Source organism: Hyaena hyaena, unplaced genomic scaffold (assembly GCF_003009895.1).
Source record: "Hyaena hyaena isolate Hyena2069 unplaced genomic scaffold, ASM300989v1 scaffold_109, whole genome shotgun sequence".
NCBI lineage: Eukaryota > Metazoa > Chordata > Mammalia > Carnivora > Hyaenidae > Hyaena > Hyaena hyaena.
The window spans coordinates 2,694,272-2,714,237 of record NW_024080740.1 but is presented as its reverse complement, the minus strand read 5'-3'; the positions used below and the strand labels follow the sequence as shown (position 1 = coordinate 2,714,237).

Here is a 19,966-nt window from a genome sequence, read left to right as displayed (position 1 = left end):
CAAACAAACTTGCTTTTTAAACATTGTATGGAAAGACATGATCACTGATCATTCAAGATTTGGTAATGAGTGTTCTTAGAATAACATGCATTATTTTTCATTTATTTATCAAAGCTCTATATTTTTAAAAAAGCCAGAAATATATAGAGAAAATAAAATAACTTATAATCCTAGTTCTCAAAAATTATTATGTCTGTCTGTATATACATAATGGGGATCATTCATTTTCTGTGTATACATATATACATGTGGTTTTATAATCTTTACATATCATATATTTGAACATTTTTCATGTAATTAAATAATCTTATAGAACATGATTGTTACAGCACATCTCTGAAAATCAGTGAGTTCCATCGTATGGATATACCATTATTTATTCATCCTTCCTTTGGATGTTTAAATTACTTTTAATCATTTTCATTTTAAAAATAATACTGTGATTAATGTTTCACATAAATATTTCTGTACATCTATGATTTCATTAGATTAAGTCCTTGGAATTTATTAGGTCAATTGATACTAAAGTTCTTGAGATTTTTAACCTCCTACTTCCCAGAAAGTTATGCCCGTTTACTTTCTCCACAGTATGTTAGATAGATTAGGTCAATAGTTTATCTATCCCATTGCCTGGTTTTAATTCCCTGTAGATGAAAAATGACTTGTGTGATTGTATTTCTTTAGTTACTATTAAGTTTGAAACACCCCCCCCCCGCCCCAATTTATTGGCCTTTGTAATTGTGGTGGTGGTGGTGGTGGTGGTAGTGGTGTGTGTGTGTGGTGTTTACATAGGGATGCTTCTTCTGTTTATACTTTCGTGTTTTTAATAATGCTTTCTCTACTTAAAGCACTATGGCACAGGGGAAAGAACATGAAGTTTTAATTCAGCCAGACCTGGGCTTGGATTTCAGTTGTCACGTATATATTTTCTATGTGTCTTTTATAAACTATCATTTATGAGCTAGAAGTCCACTGATCTGCAAAGTAGAAACATTATTGGATTAAAATGAGACACTCAGAAGAGTCTCTCAGTGGTAGCTACAGTTATCCTCTTCTATCTTATCTCCTTCTTATCACCTACATGTCAGTTTCTTTTTAAATATTTTTGAAAGAGATTGAAGGAGAGACCCACCTAAGTCTGCTGTTTGCTTATAAACAGAGTGGGTAGCTTCTCCCCCTGATTCATCTAATGGTAACTGTTGAAATCTTACTTCTTATGATAGTGGGCTCTTGATAGACATTTATGATATATATACAGGGAGAGGGCCAGCAATGGAACAGCGTGCATTTTTGTTGTTGTTGTTGTTTCTTCCAAAGTGAAAGGGAGAGGCGCAAATCTCTAATTCAGCTCATTCTCTGATACAACCCTTGGCTACATCAGGTTGATTCACCAGAGGCAAACAGCAGTTTGAGTATATCAAATTTGGGACACGTGACGTACACATTTACCTTCCTGGGGCCAGTGTGGCAGGTGGAGATGATGTGGGGACAGGTTTTGGCAGCCTTGAGTTCTAACACACTGCGTGGATTGTGTTTTCTTGGCTTGAGAGAGGACAGGCACCAGCAGATGCGGCCTCTCAAGGATAGACCACCATGGCCAGAAGGCAGACTGTGAAAGTAAGTGACTGCTGGAATTTGTTCAGCAAATCTGCCACAGTTGTGGGACATTAGGGCCTTAACTGACCCCTTATCATTTAGAGACAGATGCTACACTCAGGGCGACAAAGGGAGCAAACCAGTTTTACATATTTCCATATTTAAACCCACACACTTTAGCCACCTGCCGGCCCCTCATTTCAACCAGAGAACTCAATATTAGATATTATTATATCTCTCAAATGATACATTTTCATAACCAAAGCCAATTACCCTTGACTACCCTGTTCCTACCAATAAATTTTTTATATTAGCATTTTGGAAGGCATTAAGAAAGTGTGAGTTCTTCCAAATGACTTCTTTTGTCAGTCACACTAAACTGACCGAAAAGGGAGCATTATAAAACTTCTTGCCAGGAGCGAACCGGCCTTTAGAAAAGGAAGGTAGTGGTCTTTTCCTGTATTATCTACAGTAAGATAGACAATTAATTTTAACAATAGTCATTCTTCCATAATACTTGATCCTTGACGTAAGTAATCATGAAGATCATTTCATGACATCATCTCTTCTAGAATGTAGCCTTGCAAACGGTAATGCTAATAACTGGGTATTGCAACAGGCTTATTCAGCTAATGGATCACCACTAAAGACCACCCAACTGTGCATATGTGAAGTCTTGTTTATTTTGTAGTTGTCTTATTTTAAAGCTTTTTATGATTGGGATCCCTTTGCCTTTTGAAGGTCACTTCCCTTTCGCTCCAGAGCAGTTCTGATTTAAGATATCATCCACCTCATCAAAGACACTGTACTATTAACAGTAAATGATATTGATTCTGATAAAAAGTTTCACAGTGTATGCATACCTCAAAACATCATCTTAAATAGATGCAGTATTTATTTTGTTAATTATATCTCAGTGAAGCTGGAAAAAAACCCAAAAACCAAAAACCAAGCCAGTTGGTTATAGAAAGCTGACTAAGACTATACCACCTCTAAGGAGTTAATAGAAAATGTGGTCACAGATAAATACAGTATATAATAGAATGTGACACATTCTATAGGAGAGACTCAGAAAGGATGAAAGAAAGCTTTGCAAGCATAGAACAAGATAGTAACTTAACAATTTTTGCATGATAAGAATGAGTAAAAGGAAGTAGTACAGGTAAAGTCTGGGCATGTAGGCTGGAGTCAGGTCTTAGGGAATTTTGATGTCCTTCTAAAATATTTGAACTTTATTCTTGAGGGTGTGGAGGACTTTGGGAGGCCAAAGAAATGTAAAATCACTCATAAATTCGCCCTCTCTTTCTGTTCCCCACCCCAAACCTTTCTCCCAGTTCTGTTCCCGACCCATGGTGGTATTATTAGAACCATACTTGAGGAATGGTATCTCAAGTTGTAGGAGAGCAGAATGCAATAAATACATTACAGGGTAGTTCACTATTCAGGGTCCAAGCAGTCATGGAATAGGAAGGAATGAGAACAAGAATCCTTTAAAAAGTAGAATCAACAGGAGATTGTGACTACTTTTAGGTGGGTGTGGGGGTAGAGGAGAGGAAGAGGAAGATATGTTAATGACCAGTGCCTTTTTAAGCCCGTCTGATCTAAAGGATCCAGCTGTCATCAACTGGAAGAGAGCTTGCAGGAGGTGGAGAATAGAGGACACTACAATTTTGCTTTGGGGCACTTTGCGTGTGAGGTGCTGTGAAGGCATCAGATTGGTCCAGGAGTGTGGACTGTCGATATGGAATCAGGACCCGGGCAGCAGCAATTCCTCTTTTTGACAAAATACTGCTTAACTTTGCTAGCCTCTTTTTTTTTTTACAAATAGTTTATTGTCAAATTAGTTTCCACATAACACTCAGTGCTCATCCCCACAAGTGTCCTCCTCCATGCCCATCCCCCCTCCCCCCCACATCCATCAGTCCTCAGTTTTTGTCAGCATTCAAGAGTCTCTCATGGTTTGCCTCTCTCCCTTTCCCCCACCATTTCCGCCCTTCTTCTCCCCCTTGTTCCTCCGTCAAGTTCCTCCTAATCCTCCTATACGTGCAAACATATGATATTTGTCCTTCTCTGCCTGACTTATTTCGCTCAGCATAACACCCTGGAGGTCCATCCATGTTGCTACACATGGCCAGATTTCATTGTTTCTCATTGCCATGTAGTATTCCATGGTATAGATAAACCACATCTTCTTGATCCATTCATCTGTTGATGGACACTTAGGCTCTTTCCATGTTTTAGCTATTGTGGAGAGTGCTGCTATGAACATTGGGGTCCATGTGCTCCTATGCCTCAGCATTTCTGTATCCCTTGGGTAAATTCCTAGCAGTGCTATTGCTGGGTCCTAGGGGAGTTCTATTGTTAGTTTCCTGAGGAACCTCCACACTGTTTTCCAGAGGGGCTGCCCCAGTTTACATTCCCACCACCAGTGTAGGAGGGTGCCCGTTTCTCCACATCCTCCCAGCATCTAGAGTTCTCTGATTTGCTCATTTTAGCCACTCTGACTGGCGTGAGGTGGTATCTCAGTGTGGTTTGGATTTGTATTTCCCTGATGAGGAGGGATGCTGAGCATCGTTTCATGTGTCTGTTGGCCATCTGGATGTCCTCTTTGGAGAAGTGTCTGTTCATATCTTCTGCCCATTTCTTCACTGGGTTGTTTGTTTTTTGTGCGTGGAGTTTGGTGAGTTCCTTTTAGATTCTGGATATTAACCCTTTATCTGATATGTCATTTGCAACTATCTTTTCCCATTCCGTTGGTTGCCTATTATTTTTTTGGGTTGTTTCCTTTGCTGTGCAGAAGCTTTTAATCTTGATGAGGTCCCAATCATTTATTTTTGCTCTTGATTCCTTTGCTTTTGGGGATGTGTCAAGTAAGAAGTTGCTGCGGTGGAGGTCAAGGAGGTTGTTTCCTGCTTTCTCCTCTATGGTGTTGATAGTTTCCTGTCTCACGTTCAGGTCCTTTATCCATTTTGAGTTTATTTTTCTGCATGGTGTGAGAAAATGATCTAGTTTCATTCTTCTGCATGTTGCTGTCCAATTCTCCCAACACCATCTGTTAAAAAGGCTGTCTTTTTTCCATTGGATATTCTTTCCTGCTTTGTCAAAGATTATTTGGCTGTATTTTTTTGGGTCCACTTCTGAGTTCTCAATTCTGTTCCATTGGTCTATGTGTCTGTTTTTGTGCCAATACCATACTGTCTTAATGATGACAGCTTTGTAGTAGAGTAGCCTCTTTTTTTTTTTTTTATAGACAGTTCTGAGGTTGTGGAGACCATTGATTTAAGAACCATAGTGGTTAGTGCAGTATATACAAAGCCATCATTTCTATACAAGATATATGAGGTCAGAGTTAGTGGGATTTAAGGCTTAGTGACCTCCAGATTGGACCATTAATCCTATGGTAATGGAAGCAATGGTGGCTTTCACCTCAGACACACCAAGATGATAGCACTGTTCCCCACATTTGACAAAGATTGCTAATTGTCTAGTTTCCTGTCACTCCTGTCCTTTACATTTTGTCTATAAGGAAAGCATGAGCTATATACCATTTGTAGATTTAGCGCATGTTGACATTTTCAACATCGATCTAGAATCGGTCAATTACATTTGACTTCAGTTCTTGGAGAAGCCTAAATGCAATGAACAGTTTGTTTATAAGAAAGCAAGGTCTTTCCTGCTTTGTGAAGTAACAGGATTCATTTCAACATTGGATCGCAGCCACCCAGAATGCAATAAAGTTCCTTTTGCATCTAGTCTTAGGTTTACAAGCTCAGCCTTGTACCGTATCATCAGTGTCCCTGTGTATGTATGCATTCCCTAACAATTGGTTGTTTGTGCTTCAGTTTTGTTTTGTTTTTTCACTTTTTCCACCAAATGATCTCTGGCCCCAGATTGCAGAATGTAAATATTAAGCATATTTTACTCATGACCTTTATAAAAGTTAAAAATTTCAGTTGGCCGTGTAGGCCTCAGAGGGTGCTGGAACAGTTCGTGCTAGCGAAAACCGTTTTTTAGTTCTATCAGCATTTGAACCTGTTTGAGATTTTAGAAATTTGTACTGCCTTTGTTTTTTTTATCATTTGACCCCCAGTAGATGGTGATATATCCCAAGCATGGATTCTCTCTTCCAGAAACCAGCATACTCTTTAAATGCAGGATTTGAGATAAGCGTTTACCTTGCATGCTCTGTGTAGCAAAGGTAGGTCTTTTATTGCTGTTGGCACTTATGTGCCTCTGGTGTCTTGGCCGAGCTTGGAAGAGGAACTTCAGTTCTTGTTCCTTGTTCCTTCTGAGACTGATGAAGCCTCTGTTGTTTCTGCTTCACCGCCCCTCTGCAAAGGCAGTGTGCCTATATTCTTGCCTTTCTGCTGTTGTAAGACCCGCCAGCCGTACCGGTCATGGCACTTTGGGGGAAAGTCTCAGTACCTCCAGGGCCTCAGCTCCCACTGAGTCCCCCGGAAGGAGTGAAGAGAGAGCTTCTAGCTCATCTCTCTCCTTCCAGCTCTGGCTACCATTAATCCTCTTCATAAACTCCCATGCCCTTTCAGGGATGGAGCGTGTGGATGTTATTCACACAACTGACCATGGGTTACGAAGCTCTCCCTACATACTCTTGTCCCATCTCTTACCAGGCATCTGCCACTCCGGCTTGGCCATATCCAATTACGTCTTGTCCTACAATTCTGTTCTCTCTTACACCTCCCTTGTACCTGGTACTCTTTCTGCCATAATGCCTTGTGCGCACCTTTTCTCCCCCATTTGTTATTTGCTGATGCTAACGGCAGCTGGCTGAAGTGTATGCTTTCAGGCTTTCTGTGAAATGCTTTATGCTTGCCTCTCTTCCTCTCTCTCCCAGGCAGGTGTAGACGTCTGTGCCCTGTGCTCCCATAGGAGCGGCTTCATCTCTTTGTTACATTCAGGCTGCTTACAGTCATGGGTCTGAGACGAATTAGATATTTCTAGTACTGACCGCAGTGACCACAGAGGTGGTGCTTCATAAGAATTTGAAGACACAGTGGCTCAAAGGAAAAGAACGGTGAACGGTAATTGTTTCTGCGTCTGTTGTCGTTATTCACGAACTCGGTAGTTTGAGAAGTTTGTATTACCTGATTTGACTTTTAGAATAGAATGTGAATTATATAGGAATTCTGTATCTCGATTCTACTTTTTTTTTTTCGATTCCACTTTTTAAAAATTATTTTTTGGGATGTCTGGGTGGCTCAGTCGGTTAAGTGTCTGGCTTCGGCTCAGATCATGACCTCACAGTCTGTGGGTTCAAGCCCCGCGTCAAGCTCTGTGCTGACACCTCAGAGCCTGGAGCCTGCTTCAGATTCTGTGTCTGCCTCTCTCTCTGCCCCTCCCCTGCTTGCCCTCTGTCTCTGTCTCTCAAAATAAAATAAAAAGACATAAAAAAATAAAAAATAAATAAAATTATTTTTAAGTATACTTTTTCTTTGATCTCTGAATCATTACCATTTTATATCAAGACATGGTACACACACATGTGTGTAGGTGTGTTTATTTGAAACTAAAAGTTTTAAACGATAATGCATGCTCTACTTGTAATGAACACTGACGTTTTCTCCTCTTTCTGTTTAGCTTTTCTCAATGCTGTTTATGACCCATTAGACTGATTTCACAATTCCTATGGGTCACAGCGCTTTGGAAGCCATACTTTGTCCTGTGATGAAGACTTGAAGTGTTTGGTGTATCAGTCAGGGATCAATGAGAGAAATTCAACCAGTAGGAGATGTATATTAAAAGATTTATTGCAAGGAATTGACTTATGTGAATAGGATCCTTGATATGCAAGTCTGAAATCTGTAGGGCTGGCCATCAAGATGGGATGGAGGGTGGGACTCTGCCCCAGGCTGAAGCCACTATCTGTAGGCAGAATTGCTTTCTTAGAATGTCTTCATTTCTACTCTTCAGGCCTTTCAACTGATTGAATCAGGCCCATCAAAATTAATCTCCCTAATGTCAACTGATTTGGGACTTTAAGCACATCTACAGAATACCTTTCTGTGATATCTAGAATAGTGAGTAGTATTTGATTAAATAAATGGGGGATGTAGCCTAGTCAAGTTGACACATCAAAGACCATCACATTTGGTGCGAGGAGTCTGGTTGTCAATCCCTTTTATCTAAGGAGTACAAATCAATTTTCGTACACCACCACTAAGATGCTTAACATCACATTCCTTTCCTTTGCTACACTAAACTGAAGTGTTTTGGAGATTTCTCCCCTCCTTGTTTGACTAATAAATCAGCTTTCTCAGTGTTTATGAAATTTCTTCCATCACCTAGGTAGACACAGGTTCTGAGAGTTCTATAGAAACCTGTGTGTTAGGAGTCAGACTTTTCGTTTAAATTGGAGATATTTAAAATGTTTTGTAATGTTTATTTATTTTTGAAAGAGAGAAGGCAACAGAGTACAAGTGGGGGAGGGGCAGAGAGAGAGGGAGACACAGAATCTGAAGGAGGCTCCAGGCTCCGAGCTATCAGCACAGAGTCTGACATGGGGCTTGAACTCACAAAACAGATCACGACCTGAGCTGAAGTTAGACGCTCAACCGACTGAGCCACCCAGGCACCCCTTAAATTGGAGATATTTAACCTATATGGTTTCTTCTAATGATCTCCTGGAAGATCATTAGAAGTTCCTTAAAAAGCCCTTTTACTCTGTCTCCAGGCAAAATCTTGGGCCTGGGTTGCTCTTCCCAAGGTTCCCAAATCCTTCGGGCTTAGTGCTTAGTTCTCATGATACCCCATAGCCCTTTTTTCAGAGGCGGCTTGACATGGAGGTGGTCAATTTCTATACTTGGGGAACTTCTTTACCTAGGAAAGCCTCACTTCCCTACTCAGCCTCAAGAGAAGCCCTCACACCCCTTTTGGTGTAACCAACTTCTTCCTTTTCTCCCCTTTAACCTCACCACCCACACATCCTCTAGTACTCCTCTCCATCAGCTGTCCTATTTAGACCGTTCAGAATAATCTCCTTCCATGGGCCTTGAGAAACAGAGCTGGCCCTGGTAGGGGAAGAAGAAGCAAATACCAACTGCTAAGACAAATGCTAGAACAGATCCTGACCCCCTGACTTGTCTTGTTGCTTATGTACAGGGGTGTTAACTTCTGTGAATGAAAAGTCAGCTATTTATCTTAGGAGATGACCCCATCTCCCCCAAAAAGAGATGCCAATTGGTGCTAATTAGTTCAGTTTTTCTGTGATGAAGACACCTGTCCAGTGGGAACTAGACCAAGGCTACCAATTTATGTCATGCTGGCCACCAGTTGTCAGTTTGTAAAACATATGTCTCCAATTTAAACTAAGTCTGGCTGAGCTGAAAGAGAACATTGCTAATTTCTCATGGATATGTTTAATTGTTTATAATAATTTGGAAAATTCTGTGAGAAACATGAACATCAGTGGAATCACTGAGTTTCCTGTTATGCTGTCGACTGGAAAAACACATTAATTTGGGCTTCATTGTCTTAGAGTTTGTCCAGATTTAGAATGAGCTAAATTTATATTTATTTATGACAGAGTTTCTTTCTGATTACTTTAATAGCATAAACTGTTTTTGCAAGGAAATATTATAACTTTTCAAGTACTTAATTTGCAGATAAGTGATACTAATTATAATTCAGCTTTCTTTTCTCTAAATGGAGAAATATGGGACTTTCTAGTCTTTTTATTTCATTGATAATCTGAATATATGTAGCCTTAATAAAACTCTACCTGTTTTGAAATATTTTATTAAAGGTCTTCATATATATAGCTTTATCCTTCCAAAGAGTCAACCATAGCTATTCTAAATTCAAAGAGTTGACATCCTCCATATTTGGTTTTTGATTATCTCTAAGTATGAATTTTTTGGTGCCACTGATGATGTAGAAATATGTATTCGATTTTATCTTGGGTTTTATACACATTCAATGAATATGTCTAGGGATATGAAAATTTACAACACTATAAGAGATATAAAAAAATTATCAATATATGATTATCTTTATCAGATGTCCAAAGACTAGCTTCAGAGCCAGAGTTTTCTGTTTTAAGGTCTTTGTGATGGTTAATTTTATGTGTCAACTTGGCTGGGTCACAGTGCCCCGATATTTGGGTCAAACATTATATTAGATGTCTCTGTGAGGGTGTTTTTTGAATGAGATTAATGTTTCAGTTATTGTGTGTGTTGAGTGAAGCAAATTGCCCTCTGTGATGTGCATGGGCTTCATCCAACCAATTGAAGGCCTGAATAGTAAGAGACTGAGTTCCTCTGAAGAAGAGGTACTTTTGCCAGTGAGCTGCCTTCAGACTTGAACTATGGCATCAACTTTACCCTGGGTCTGCAACCTGCTGGCTTACCCTGAAGATTTTGGACTTGTGAGCCTCTATAATTGGGTGAGCCAATTCCTTATACTAAATCTAGTTTAATACAAATACAAATAGTATATATATAATATACTATTTATCATACACACACACATAAACACTAATAGGTAATCACACATCCTGTTAGTTCTGTTGTCTGGAGAACCGTGACAAATATAAGGTTTTTTGTGTCGCCTTTTGAACTAGCCTGCTCTGTATTTCTCATTGTGTAGAGTATGCTTGTTTTTTCACTTCTTGTTCTTTAGTTCTCCATGAAAACACTAGGCTTACATTTAGTGAAATACACCTTTTGTTCTGATAGACTTTGTCTTCGTTAATTATCTTTACGTATACCACGTATATTGTTCTCTGAGCTTCAGATTTCTCATTTAAAAATATGAAAAGTATCTTTCCTGCCTTAATTATCGGATCAGTTCATACAAGGATTAAAGATAGTTTGTGTTAAGTTTTATACTGTCTGTAGTTTACCTGAAATTACTTTAGCATATGCATCACAATATTTACGGGTATAACTTTAAGAACCTTTAGTTAGCATTCCAGGTATATTGATCACAAATCCTCACTCTAGGATAAGTTAGTATTTGAAAGATCATAAATAAAAGTCACAGTCCAGAATCGGGTACTTTAAATCTACACAAGAAGGCTTTTAATGTTGTTTATTAATGTTAAGAATGTTACAAGTAATTAGTGAAATAAATGATGTTGAAAATATATGGATTGGCCTTAGAAATATTTTGTGTTAATGGACTTTGAATTGGATAAGTCAAGCTAGCTAGCAGCTTTTGGAGTACTCATATGACTCTGTTTTCTGATATGTAGGATTCTGTTGAGTGGTCCTAATAGAAGGTTAGATATAGCCTACTGTAGAGTATTGTCACAACTGCTTTAGTACACCTTCAGGCAGGTTACTTGTCAGAGAAACTTAAGAACAGAAACCTGGGACTTTCCTGAGTTTACAAGGTAGAGCTCTTGGTCTGTTTTTTCACCTTCGTGGTCATTAACGTATTTGTGTGCAGCAGAAAGCCGTCATCTGTCTAAAATCTTTGGAGCCTACCCATGTTTACCCACAATACCTGATAATTGGGAACTCCAGTTTGGCTTACATCAGTTTGCAACAAAAACCTAACATACTCGCTGGCACGTACTAGGCAGTCAAGAAACGAGAATTCTCACTGCCATAAATCAGTGAACTGCCTTCTGGGGGAAGAACAGGGAAGCTGAGGTTATATATATTGAGGTTATATATATTTTGGGATATATTATATATCCCAAAAGCCATCAGGATCCTCCTTTCTGTAGATGGTTTGTCACCAAATTTGTCTTCAAAACTTTAAGACATGGATTATCTGCTCCATACTTTCTTTTAACTTCTATTTAGAGTCACTTTAACAGAGGTGCTGAAACAGTCACGTTGACAGAGGCGAAGGTGGGTTCGAGGAAGCTGGTGATCAGTGGGGCCTGGATGTGGAAGCCTGTGAATGCTTGGCTGATTCTCGGGAGCGCTGTGCCAAGCCCTCATCTGAAACGCCATGTGCTAGAACCCTGGAACCTTTTCCATCTTTGATGTGTCAGGAAGATGCAGCGGAACCCAGACAGCAGGTGGAACCGAGACCTTGTGGAAACATTGCGGGAGATTCCTTCCAGTCAATATTTACATAATATTCTGAATTTATTTTGACCTGCATTGATTAAAGAAAATGTGTTGTAAGGAAGTAAAGGAAGTATTTTTTTTCTTATTGTTCAAAAAGTGTTGCTGCTGTTTTGAAAAAGTGCTGTAGCTCAAACCACCAGAAATGTGAAAAAGAATGAGCTTAGTTAAAATCTTACAATAAGCTAATTTTAACTTTGTTTTTTATAGCCTTGGGTTACTGGGTCAGAAATGTCATTGCTAACTCTATTTGTGAACTTGTTACTCCTAAAAGCCTGTGTCTCCTGCAAAGCAAGGTATTGGGTCTTGTTTTGTTTCCTTTGATGAAGGAACAGAGTATCACTTGTTGACTCTGAAACAAGACGCCAGACTTAAACTTCCTTTTGTTTGCTTTTCTCAGTGAAATAACACAGAAACAATATGAAGGTGACTGAACTAAATATATATAGTGATGAATATATATATCTATAGTGGTGGTGTTGAACATTAGGACCCAGAGAGCTCTTACCCTTTAGAGTTCTTGGCATTCAAGTAATATCATAATTGGGTTCTTATTATTATGTGATTATCCATATTTTTTGCAAAGCAGTTATGGTAATATAAATAGTAATGATAGAACCATTGTAAGAATATTGAAAGAATCAAGCTCATATTGATGAAAAGGGAAGTACTTACCTAAGTCAGCATCCCTTTTATCTCTGAGGTTTTTCCTAGTCAAGGCAAACAAAGCCAGGGCAAGTGGTGAGCCCTTGTGTAGGGGCAGTGCGTTGTTCTGGACATAGGTAGGGGTTTGGGCAGACCAGTCTATATAATAATATCAAAATAGTTATATAGATTTTGGTTTCAGGGACATTAAGCATCATTGTGGATGAAATATTCAAAACTTGGTTATAAACAAGAGTAGGAGATGAGTGTGGATATCTGGGGAAGTAGTATTATCTCTTGCATTGCCCTGGGCAAGCTCTCCCTCCTCCACACTGGACCAAGCATGATTACACGGATTATCTCATTTCATTTCCACAATAACCTTATGGGGTAGGTATACTTATAATAACAGCCATTTTGTAAATAAGGAAACTGAGACAAGAGCTACATAGCTAGAGAATTTAGGAAGTCTTCAAATTAAATTACAAGTGGGCTCATACCCATTGAGACTATATATATGTAGATAAAGATATGAGTACGGGTATAAGTAGACATGTACAGTGTGCTTTTTTGTTGTAACAACATGTATTTCAGAGCCTTGCATGTCAACAGAGATCTTTTTAATCTTTGCATAATGTTACATATTCATATGTATCATAATTCAGTAAGACATTTTCTTTATCAGTGGACATTTAGGCAGTTTCCAACTCGGGGCTATTACAGATAATGCTGTACTGAACTCGCTGCATGCACATCTTTGTACACATTTGCAAGTATCTCTCTAAATACATAGATGTATCATTATTAGGTCAGACGCATTTACATTTAAAATCTTGATAGCTGTTCTCAAATTATGTTTCTTCCTCCCCTGTTTTTCCAAGAGTATTCTTTTACCTATAGTCTCACAGTATAGTTTTTTTAACCATTCATTTTCCTATATTCTCACAATATAGCTTTTTTTAACCATTCATTTGGGCGAATTCCTGGTATTTCTTTGTTGTAGTTGACATTGGCTTAATTTTTAGTGAAGCTGAATGACTTTACATTATTTATTGAGCATTAATGTTTCTCATTGAGTTCTAATTAAATTTTTCCCTACTGATACATACAGTTGTTTGAGGTGGTAAAGCTCTTTATATATTATACATGTTCATATTTCATCTTGATATTTGGCATTTTTTCTCCTAATATTTGACTTTTCTTATAATTTCATTATGGTGTATTTGTAGTCTAGAAATTTTTAGCATTGAATGTTAATCAAATAGTTTATTCATTTCTTTTAAGATTTCTAGTATCTGTGCCTCTGTAGCAACATCCTAAAAGGATCCAGCCAATTAAACATTGTCCATATTTTCTTTAGCCCTCTTATAGATTATAATTTTTTTGTTCTTAACAATTTTTTATTTTACTTATTGATATGAAATAGGATTTTTATCAGATAGATATTTCATTCTTTTCCTACTCTTTATTGAATAGATCATCCTAACTAATTTGAATAGAGAAGTAGAGGAATAGAACAGAATAGAATACAAAAATAGATCTACCTTGGGGCCAAACCTGCATTGCCTTAATAAATGAAGTTTTATTGTATGTTTGAGATCTCATAGGGTCTGTTTCTATCCTATTCTTTTTTTCAAGCATCTTGTTAGTTTTCCATGAAAAATGTGAGTGGGATTTTAATTTTGACTGCCCTGTCTTCATAAATTAAATTGAGACAAACTAACATTTACAGTAATTTAGGAGTGTAGATGCCTTTATAATATTAAGAATTTTATCCAGGATATAGTATGCCATTAGACGTATTTAAGGCTTTTTGTACTTTTCAGTTAAATTTTATAGAGAAGGATATCCTTTTTTTTTAAATTTTTTTTAATGTTTTATTTATTTCTAGGAGAGAGAGAGAGACAGCGTGAGCAGGGGAGGGTCAGAGAGAGAGGGAGTCACAGACTGAAAAAGGCTCCAGGCTCTGAGCTGGCAGTCAGCACAGAGCCTGACGCGGGGCTCGAACCCACGAACCGCGAGATCATGACCTAAGCGAAAGTCGGACGCTTAACTGACTAAGCCACCCAGGCGCCCCTAGAGAAGGATATCCTTGCACATTTATAACTAGTAGTTCCTGGGTATTTTATAGTTTCTGATCTTTTCTGTTTTATTTTCTAAATTTTTCAGGTGTTTTTGGGTGTGTATTTTTTATTACGTTACTTTACTGAATTCTTTTCAGTCCTAATCATGTTTATGTTAAATCTTTTGGATTCTTCAAGTAAATGATAGCGTAATCTGCACATAATGAATTCTGGTGTTTCTTTTTCAATTTATAGATTTTTCCTAAATACCCATGTAATTTGCCACACTACGAGCAAGTTGAAGATGAAAAGTATCTCACGTTATTTTTTTTTCTACAGAATGAAATGGTGATATAGTCATCTGATTGCTAGATGCCTCAAAAATTATTTAAAATATCATTTTCCAATATGGAGTCATATAGTTGTTTGTTTAATTTATTCCAGGATACCCCCAAATGATCTTTATAAACCAGCCTGACTGAGGAAAAGCATTTGATAGCAGAGTGTTTTGGGATCCTAAGAAAAGTCAGGAAGGTGTTAACTTATTTGAAACAGTTCTCCCATACTTATATTTTACACACACACATTTATTTATTAACTTAATTACTATGTGGTAGCAAGATTGGGACATGTTTCCAAATGGGTATCATTTAAATCCAGGTTCTGCAATCATATATATATTCTTGGACCTTTAGCAGATTTTGACAAGTAGCAAACATTAATGGAATAATTTCTAGTCATATTTGCCAGTAATTTCCAGAGCATGTAAGTTCCAGATCCAGCTAACTTTTTGTGTGCTGCTAAAGTTTGCTTCCCTGTGCATGTTCCCTTGTACTCTGCTAAGCTCTCTGCATTTCTAAAAATTTAGATATAGATAGGGATTATTTTGTCTAGGATCTTATATTTGAAGTAAACCTTCTACATCTTCTACCACTCAAATATATGAATCCTTGTTTATTCTTTAAGACTCAACTCAAAGATTTTCCCCTTCATGGAATTCTTCCCTTTCTCAGGCGAATGAGAAAGATGACTTTGCATCATCTTCTGTTCCATCATTTATCACATTATATTGTAGCTGTTTACTTTGGCTTCTGTGGCCCTGCTGAGCTGTGAGTTACTTGAGACTGTGCCTTCTCCAGGGTCCAGCACAGTGTTTGGCATAGAGCTGACACTCAGTAAAGTTTTGATGGATGTATAAATGTGAATAAGTGATTACCAAAACTTATAAGAGAAGTGAAAGATCAAAAGGGCTGTCTAAGAGAATGTTATCAATCTGACAACTTAAGAAAAATATTAGAGGGTTCTGTGGAAGCGGCATAGGAAGCATATTTTATGAAAAGATTAATAAAAAAGGTACAAACCCTATAGTTTGGACATATGCATTTTGGTGCAGTGATGTTTGTTATGGTGGAGAAATGTGGTAGAGACCAAATGAGTGGCATGAGGCCATGAAAACATGTTGAAAGTCAGGAAGAAAAACAGTCTTACAAAAATATTACAAATGACATGATTTTAATAAATTTATACCATAGGAACCACACTACATGTGCTTCCATATATACATGTATTTCTGGTTTATAGGTTACCATGTACAGCATACAAGACTTGCCAGTTTCCCAATAATATGAATATAAAACACACCTGGACCAGCAGGGCCAGCTTTTCTAGGTGACAGACTTGGTTTCTTTCATCTCTGACCTTCTGTTCTGCTTTCTTTTTTTTTTTTATTATGATCTCTTATGTCTATTTATTAAAAAAATAACTTTCCCTAGATTTTAAGATTTGGGGGACATAACAGAGTTTTTTTTTTCAGGCATAGTTTAGATACTTAATAATTATTAAAATTAATTGAAAATGTTAGTTTTTGTAATACATATTAATTGGACTTGATGAGTATACATTTCTTTCTTTTAGATATTCGTCAGTGAATTAAGTGAGGGATAGTATACCTATTTCCAGTTAGTTTTCAAATAGAACAAATAAGGACAATCAAGTTTCTTATGGCTACATCTGAAGACCACATTTAGTAATCTTTCAAATGATTTAGGTCAGAGCTGGCAATATCCTAGTTCTCTGTACCTCTTGAGCAATATTTTTTATAGTCATCTCATTGACAGGCTCAATGAGAATCTAATTTGGATCTACATGCAAGTAAAATAAGAGATGAAAATGAGAGCTTAACACAGCTCAGCACAGTACAGAATAGAAGTCGGTTTCAGTGATTCTGTGATTGAAATATAATTATAGCAGTGACATACCACAACATCGGGGCACGTATAGGTCATAGCATGACATGGGTTCAGTGTGGGTACTTGCTTGGGTCTCATCAGGGTCCTTCACCGTAGTTCCTTCAGGAACCAGCATCGCCTTGCAGCGAATCAGTATACTCTGATTCTGTAAAAGGGAATGCATTTTGCTATTCAGATAATATATCCTGTGGCTACCATTGTCTCCCCAATTGCTAAAGGTGGTAGAATAACATACATTTTAAAATGTAAGTTATCTTTATTCTGATTCAATTTTCCTTTTCCTAACATCTCACTATACAAAATTTTTAACTTACCTGGTTTTCAGTACTTAGCAGCGTTTTTTAAAAAAAATTAAGAACACTGTCTTTTCTGGATTATCATCTTCTTGTGACCTCTTCTACAGGTTTTCAGCACATTCTCCAACGAAGACTATGACAGGAGAAACGATGAAGTGGACCCCGTGGCTGCTTCTGCTGAGTATGAACTTGAAAAGCGTGTAGAAAAGCTGGAACTTTTCCCAGTGGAACTAGAGAAAGGTAGATGAGCTCTACATGTTTGTAATAGCATTATATTGCTATTTTAGTAATACAGAAATGACTTTTTTCCCCTGCTAGATGTAGCCCCTTTCTCCCCAAGGGTTGGATAAAGTTTTAATTCTTCTGGAAGATTTAATTTATTTATTAAATTTCGAAAGTAGTTGATATGAGCTCTGTATAGATGGTAGACTGAAAGACTCTTCCGTCCCTCCCACTCCCAGCAGAAAGCCATCTGCTTTGGTGGCCTGATGGTGACTAGGTGTCCGGAGGTGGGGGGTGGGGCCGCAGGTTTGATCGGTACCATTGCAAAGGTGAGAGTCCAGAGGGAGTGGGGAGATGCGAGAGCTTGGGACAGGTGGTGGTTTTGTTTTTGTTTTTGAGTTCTTGATGGAGGGAGAGTGGTCATGGTTGGACTCTGCATTTGGTAGATGGGAGAGTGCTGGGCCTTTAGATTATAGAGTTTGGAATGAAGGCAGTGGAATCTTCTTATTTCTGAGGGGAGAGGGCTAACGGAGAGCAGGGGGAACGGGAGCTGAGGGGCTTCCTCTCGATTTCTCCTCTTGGAATCCCAGCCTGCCTGCGGTGAGAAGTGAGGACCCATGGGCCCAGAGACTTCCATGTCTGTCCCTGTCTAAGGATGGTGCCCAGGAGTGGAGGGGGACCCACTGAACAGGGAGATATCACATCTTAGAGAGCCTTGGAAAAAATGCAGAGCAGATGCAGCTTGAATAACAAAAAGAAGCAAATGTAAAACCAAATAAGGATATCAAATATGGCTTTAAAAAGACATTCTTAAGCAAATCAACAGCAAAAATGATTTTTTTTTAGTTTATTTATTTATTTGGAGACAAAGAGCAAGCAGGGGAGGGGGAGAGAGGGAGAGAGAGCATCCCAAGGAAGCTCTGCACTTCAGCGCAGAGCCTGATGTGGGGCTTGAACTCACGAACCATGAGATCATGACCTGAGTTGAAGTCCGACGCTTAACCGACTGAACCACTCAGGCGCCCCAAATGATTTTAAAATTAAAAATTTCAGTAGAGGAATTGAAGAGGAAAAGATGGTATTGTTGAGACTCACACTGGTGGCCTAGAAGGTCAAATGTAAGAAATAAACCAAACTAATTCTTAAAACAATAGAGCAAAGGTCCACGAGAAATCATGAAGGAGTCCCAACATGTAAATTGTAGGTGACAGAAGAGGAAAAGACTGTAGAGGATGAGAGACATATTACACAAAACATGGAAGAAATTTTCCTGAGCTCAAAAAGACCAGAGCCTCCTATTTGGAAGGGCCTAGCCAATTGATGAGCAGTGAGAGGACTTAAAAAATATCCCACACTTAGGTGTGCTTAAATCCTCATCTTCAAATTAAAGTACAGATTTTACAAAATACCACACTACAATCAAAGCAAATGAAGAAGTAAAGGTGCTCGCAGAAGAAAATTGTTAGATTAGCATCAGATGTCTCATTCGTAACCCTGGGAGTGGGAGGCAACATAGAATTTCATGCGTCTGGGAATCCTCCAACCAAACCAGAGAGCATTTGTCTATCCTGGTGAAAGAAAGAGAGTTGCTGCTATCTAAGGATTTAAATAACATGTCACCTGTCTCCTTCCCAATTATCAGGGAAGAAGAGAAACAAGGTACAACTTGTTCGAAACAGCAAAGGTCAGGGAAAAAAGAGTTGAAAACTGTAACTATTAGGCATCAAATTACTTGGATTAAAAAAATGTAAAGAATACCCGTCACTGCACCAAACATGACTGGCTAATTGTTCCTATTAAGAGACGCTCTCATTTGAAGTTAACAAGGATGTAAGAGTGATACTGACATTTTTCATTCATTTACAAATGTAAAAACCATTCCTAGCTTATGGCCCATATGAAAACAGCTAGATTTGGCCATGGGCCGTCGTATTGTTTACAGTATAACAAAAATGAGAATAATACAAATATCCATTAATGATAGAAAAGGGTAAAATGAAGGAGCCTCAGTTCCCCGCAGCAATGTGTATGATTCTTACAAACATGAAATTGGAGTGGGGAAAAAGCAAATCACAGAAGAATCCATTCCAGGTAATTCCGTTTATTTAAATGTCAGAGCCAGGAAGAATTAAACGGTGTATTCTTTCGAGATACACAAGTAAGTGGTTTCAAAAAGCAGTATTTAAAAAAGGAAGGAGTGAGGGGCGCCTGGGTGGCTCAGTTGGTAAAGCGTCCAACTCTTGATTTTGGTTCAGGTCATGATCCCTGCCTGAGTTGTAAGATCAAGGCCTGTATCAGGTTCCATGCCTGAGTATGGAGCCTGATTGAGATTCTCTCACTCCCCCATTGCAACTCTTCCCCACCCACTCTCTTCAAAATAAAATAAGTAAAGATATAAAAATTAAAAAGGAGGGAATTATTGACACAATATTTAGGGTCACGGTTACCGAGGGAAGAGTTATGGTATGAGGGAGGAGTGCATAGTGGGCTTTTTGGGTGTTGGTAATGTTCTGGGTCTTTGTTAGTAAATGGATGTTTGTTTTATTTTCTTCTTTAAACACAATATTTTGTAGATAAATGTTTTCATAACTCTTGTTTGTGTTGTCCGTAATAAAAGTTAAATCAGAAAAATTAAGCTGGAAGAGACCAAATAAAGTACAATTATTTTAAGTTTTCGAGGAGCCTCCATACTGTTTCCCGAAGTGACCTCACCAATTTACATTCTCAGCAACAGCGCACAAGTGTTCCCTTTCCGTTGCATCCTTGCCAACACCTGTTATATCTGGTTTTTTGGATGATAGCCATTCTAACATTCTAAGGTGATTTCTCATTGTGATCTGGATTTGCATTTCCCT

General features: G+C 38.2%; 1 protein-coding gene across 9 annotated transcripts in view; it reads left to right on the top strand.

Moving 5' to 3' along the window:
• PPP1R9A (protein phosphatase 1 regulatory subunit 9A) overlaps positions 1 to 19,966 on the top strand; it is a 321,771-nt gene that overhangs the window by 145,484 nt on the left and 156,321 nt on the right. For all 9 annotated transcript variants that reach the window (XM_039236230.1, XM_039236233.1, XM_039236235.1 and 6 more), the window contains exon 3: positions 16,997 to 17,129. In XM_039236230.1, coding sequence (XP_039092161.1) covers positions 16,997 to 17,129 — 133 coding nt within the window. The remainder of the gene's footprint in view (positions 1 to 16,996; positions 17,130 to 19,966) is intronic.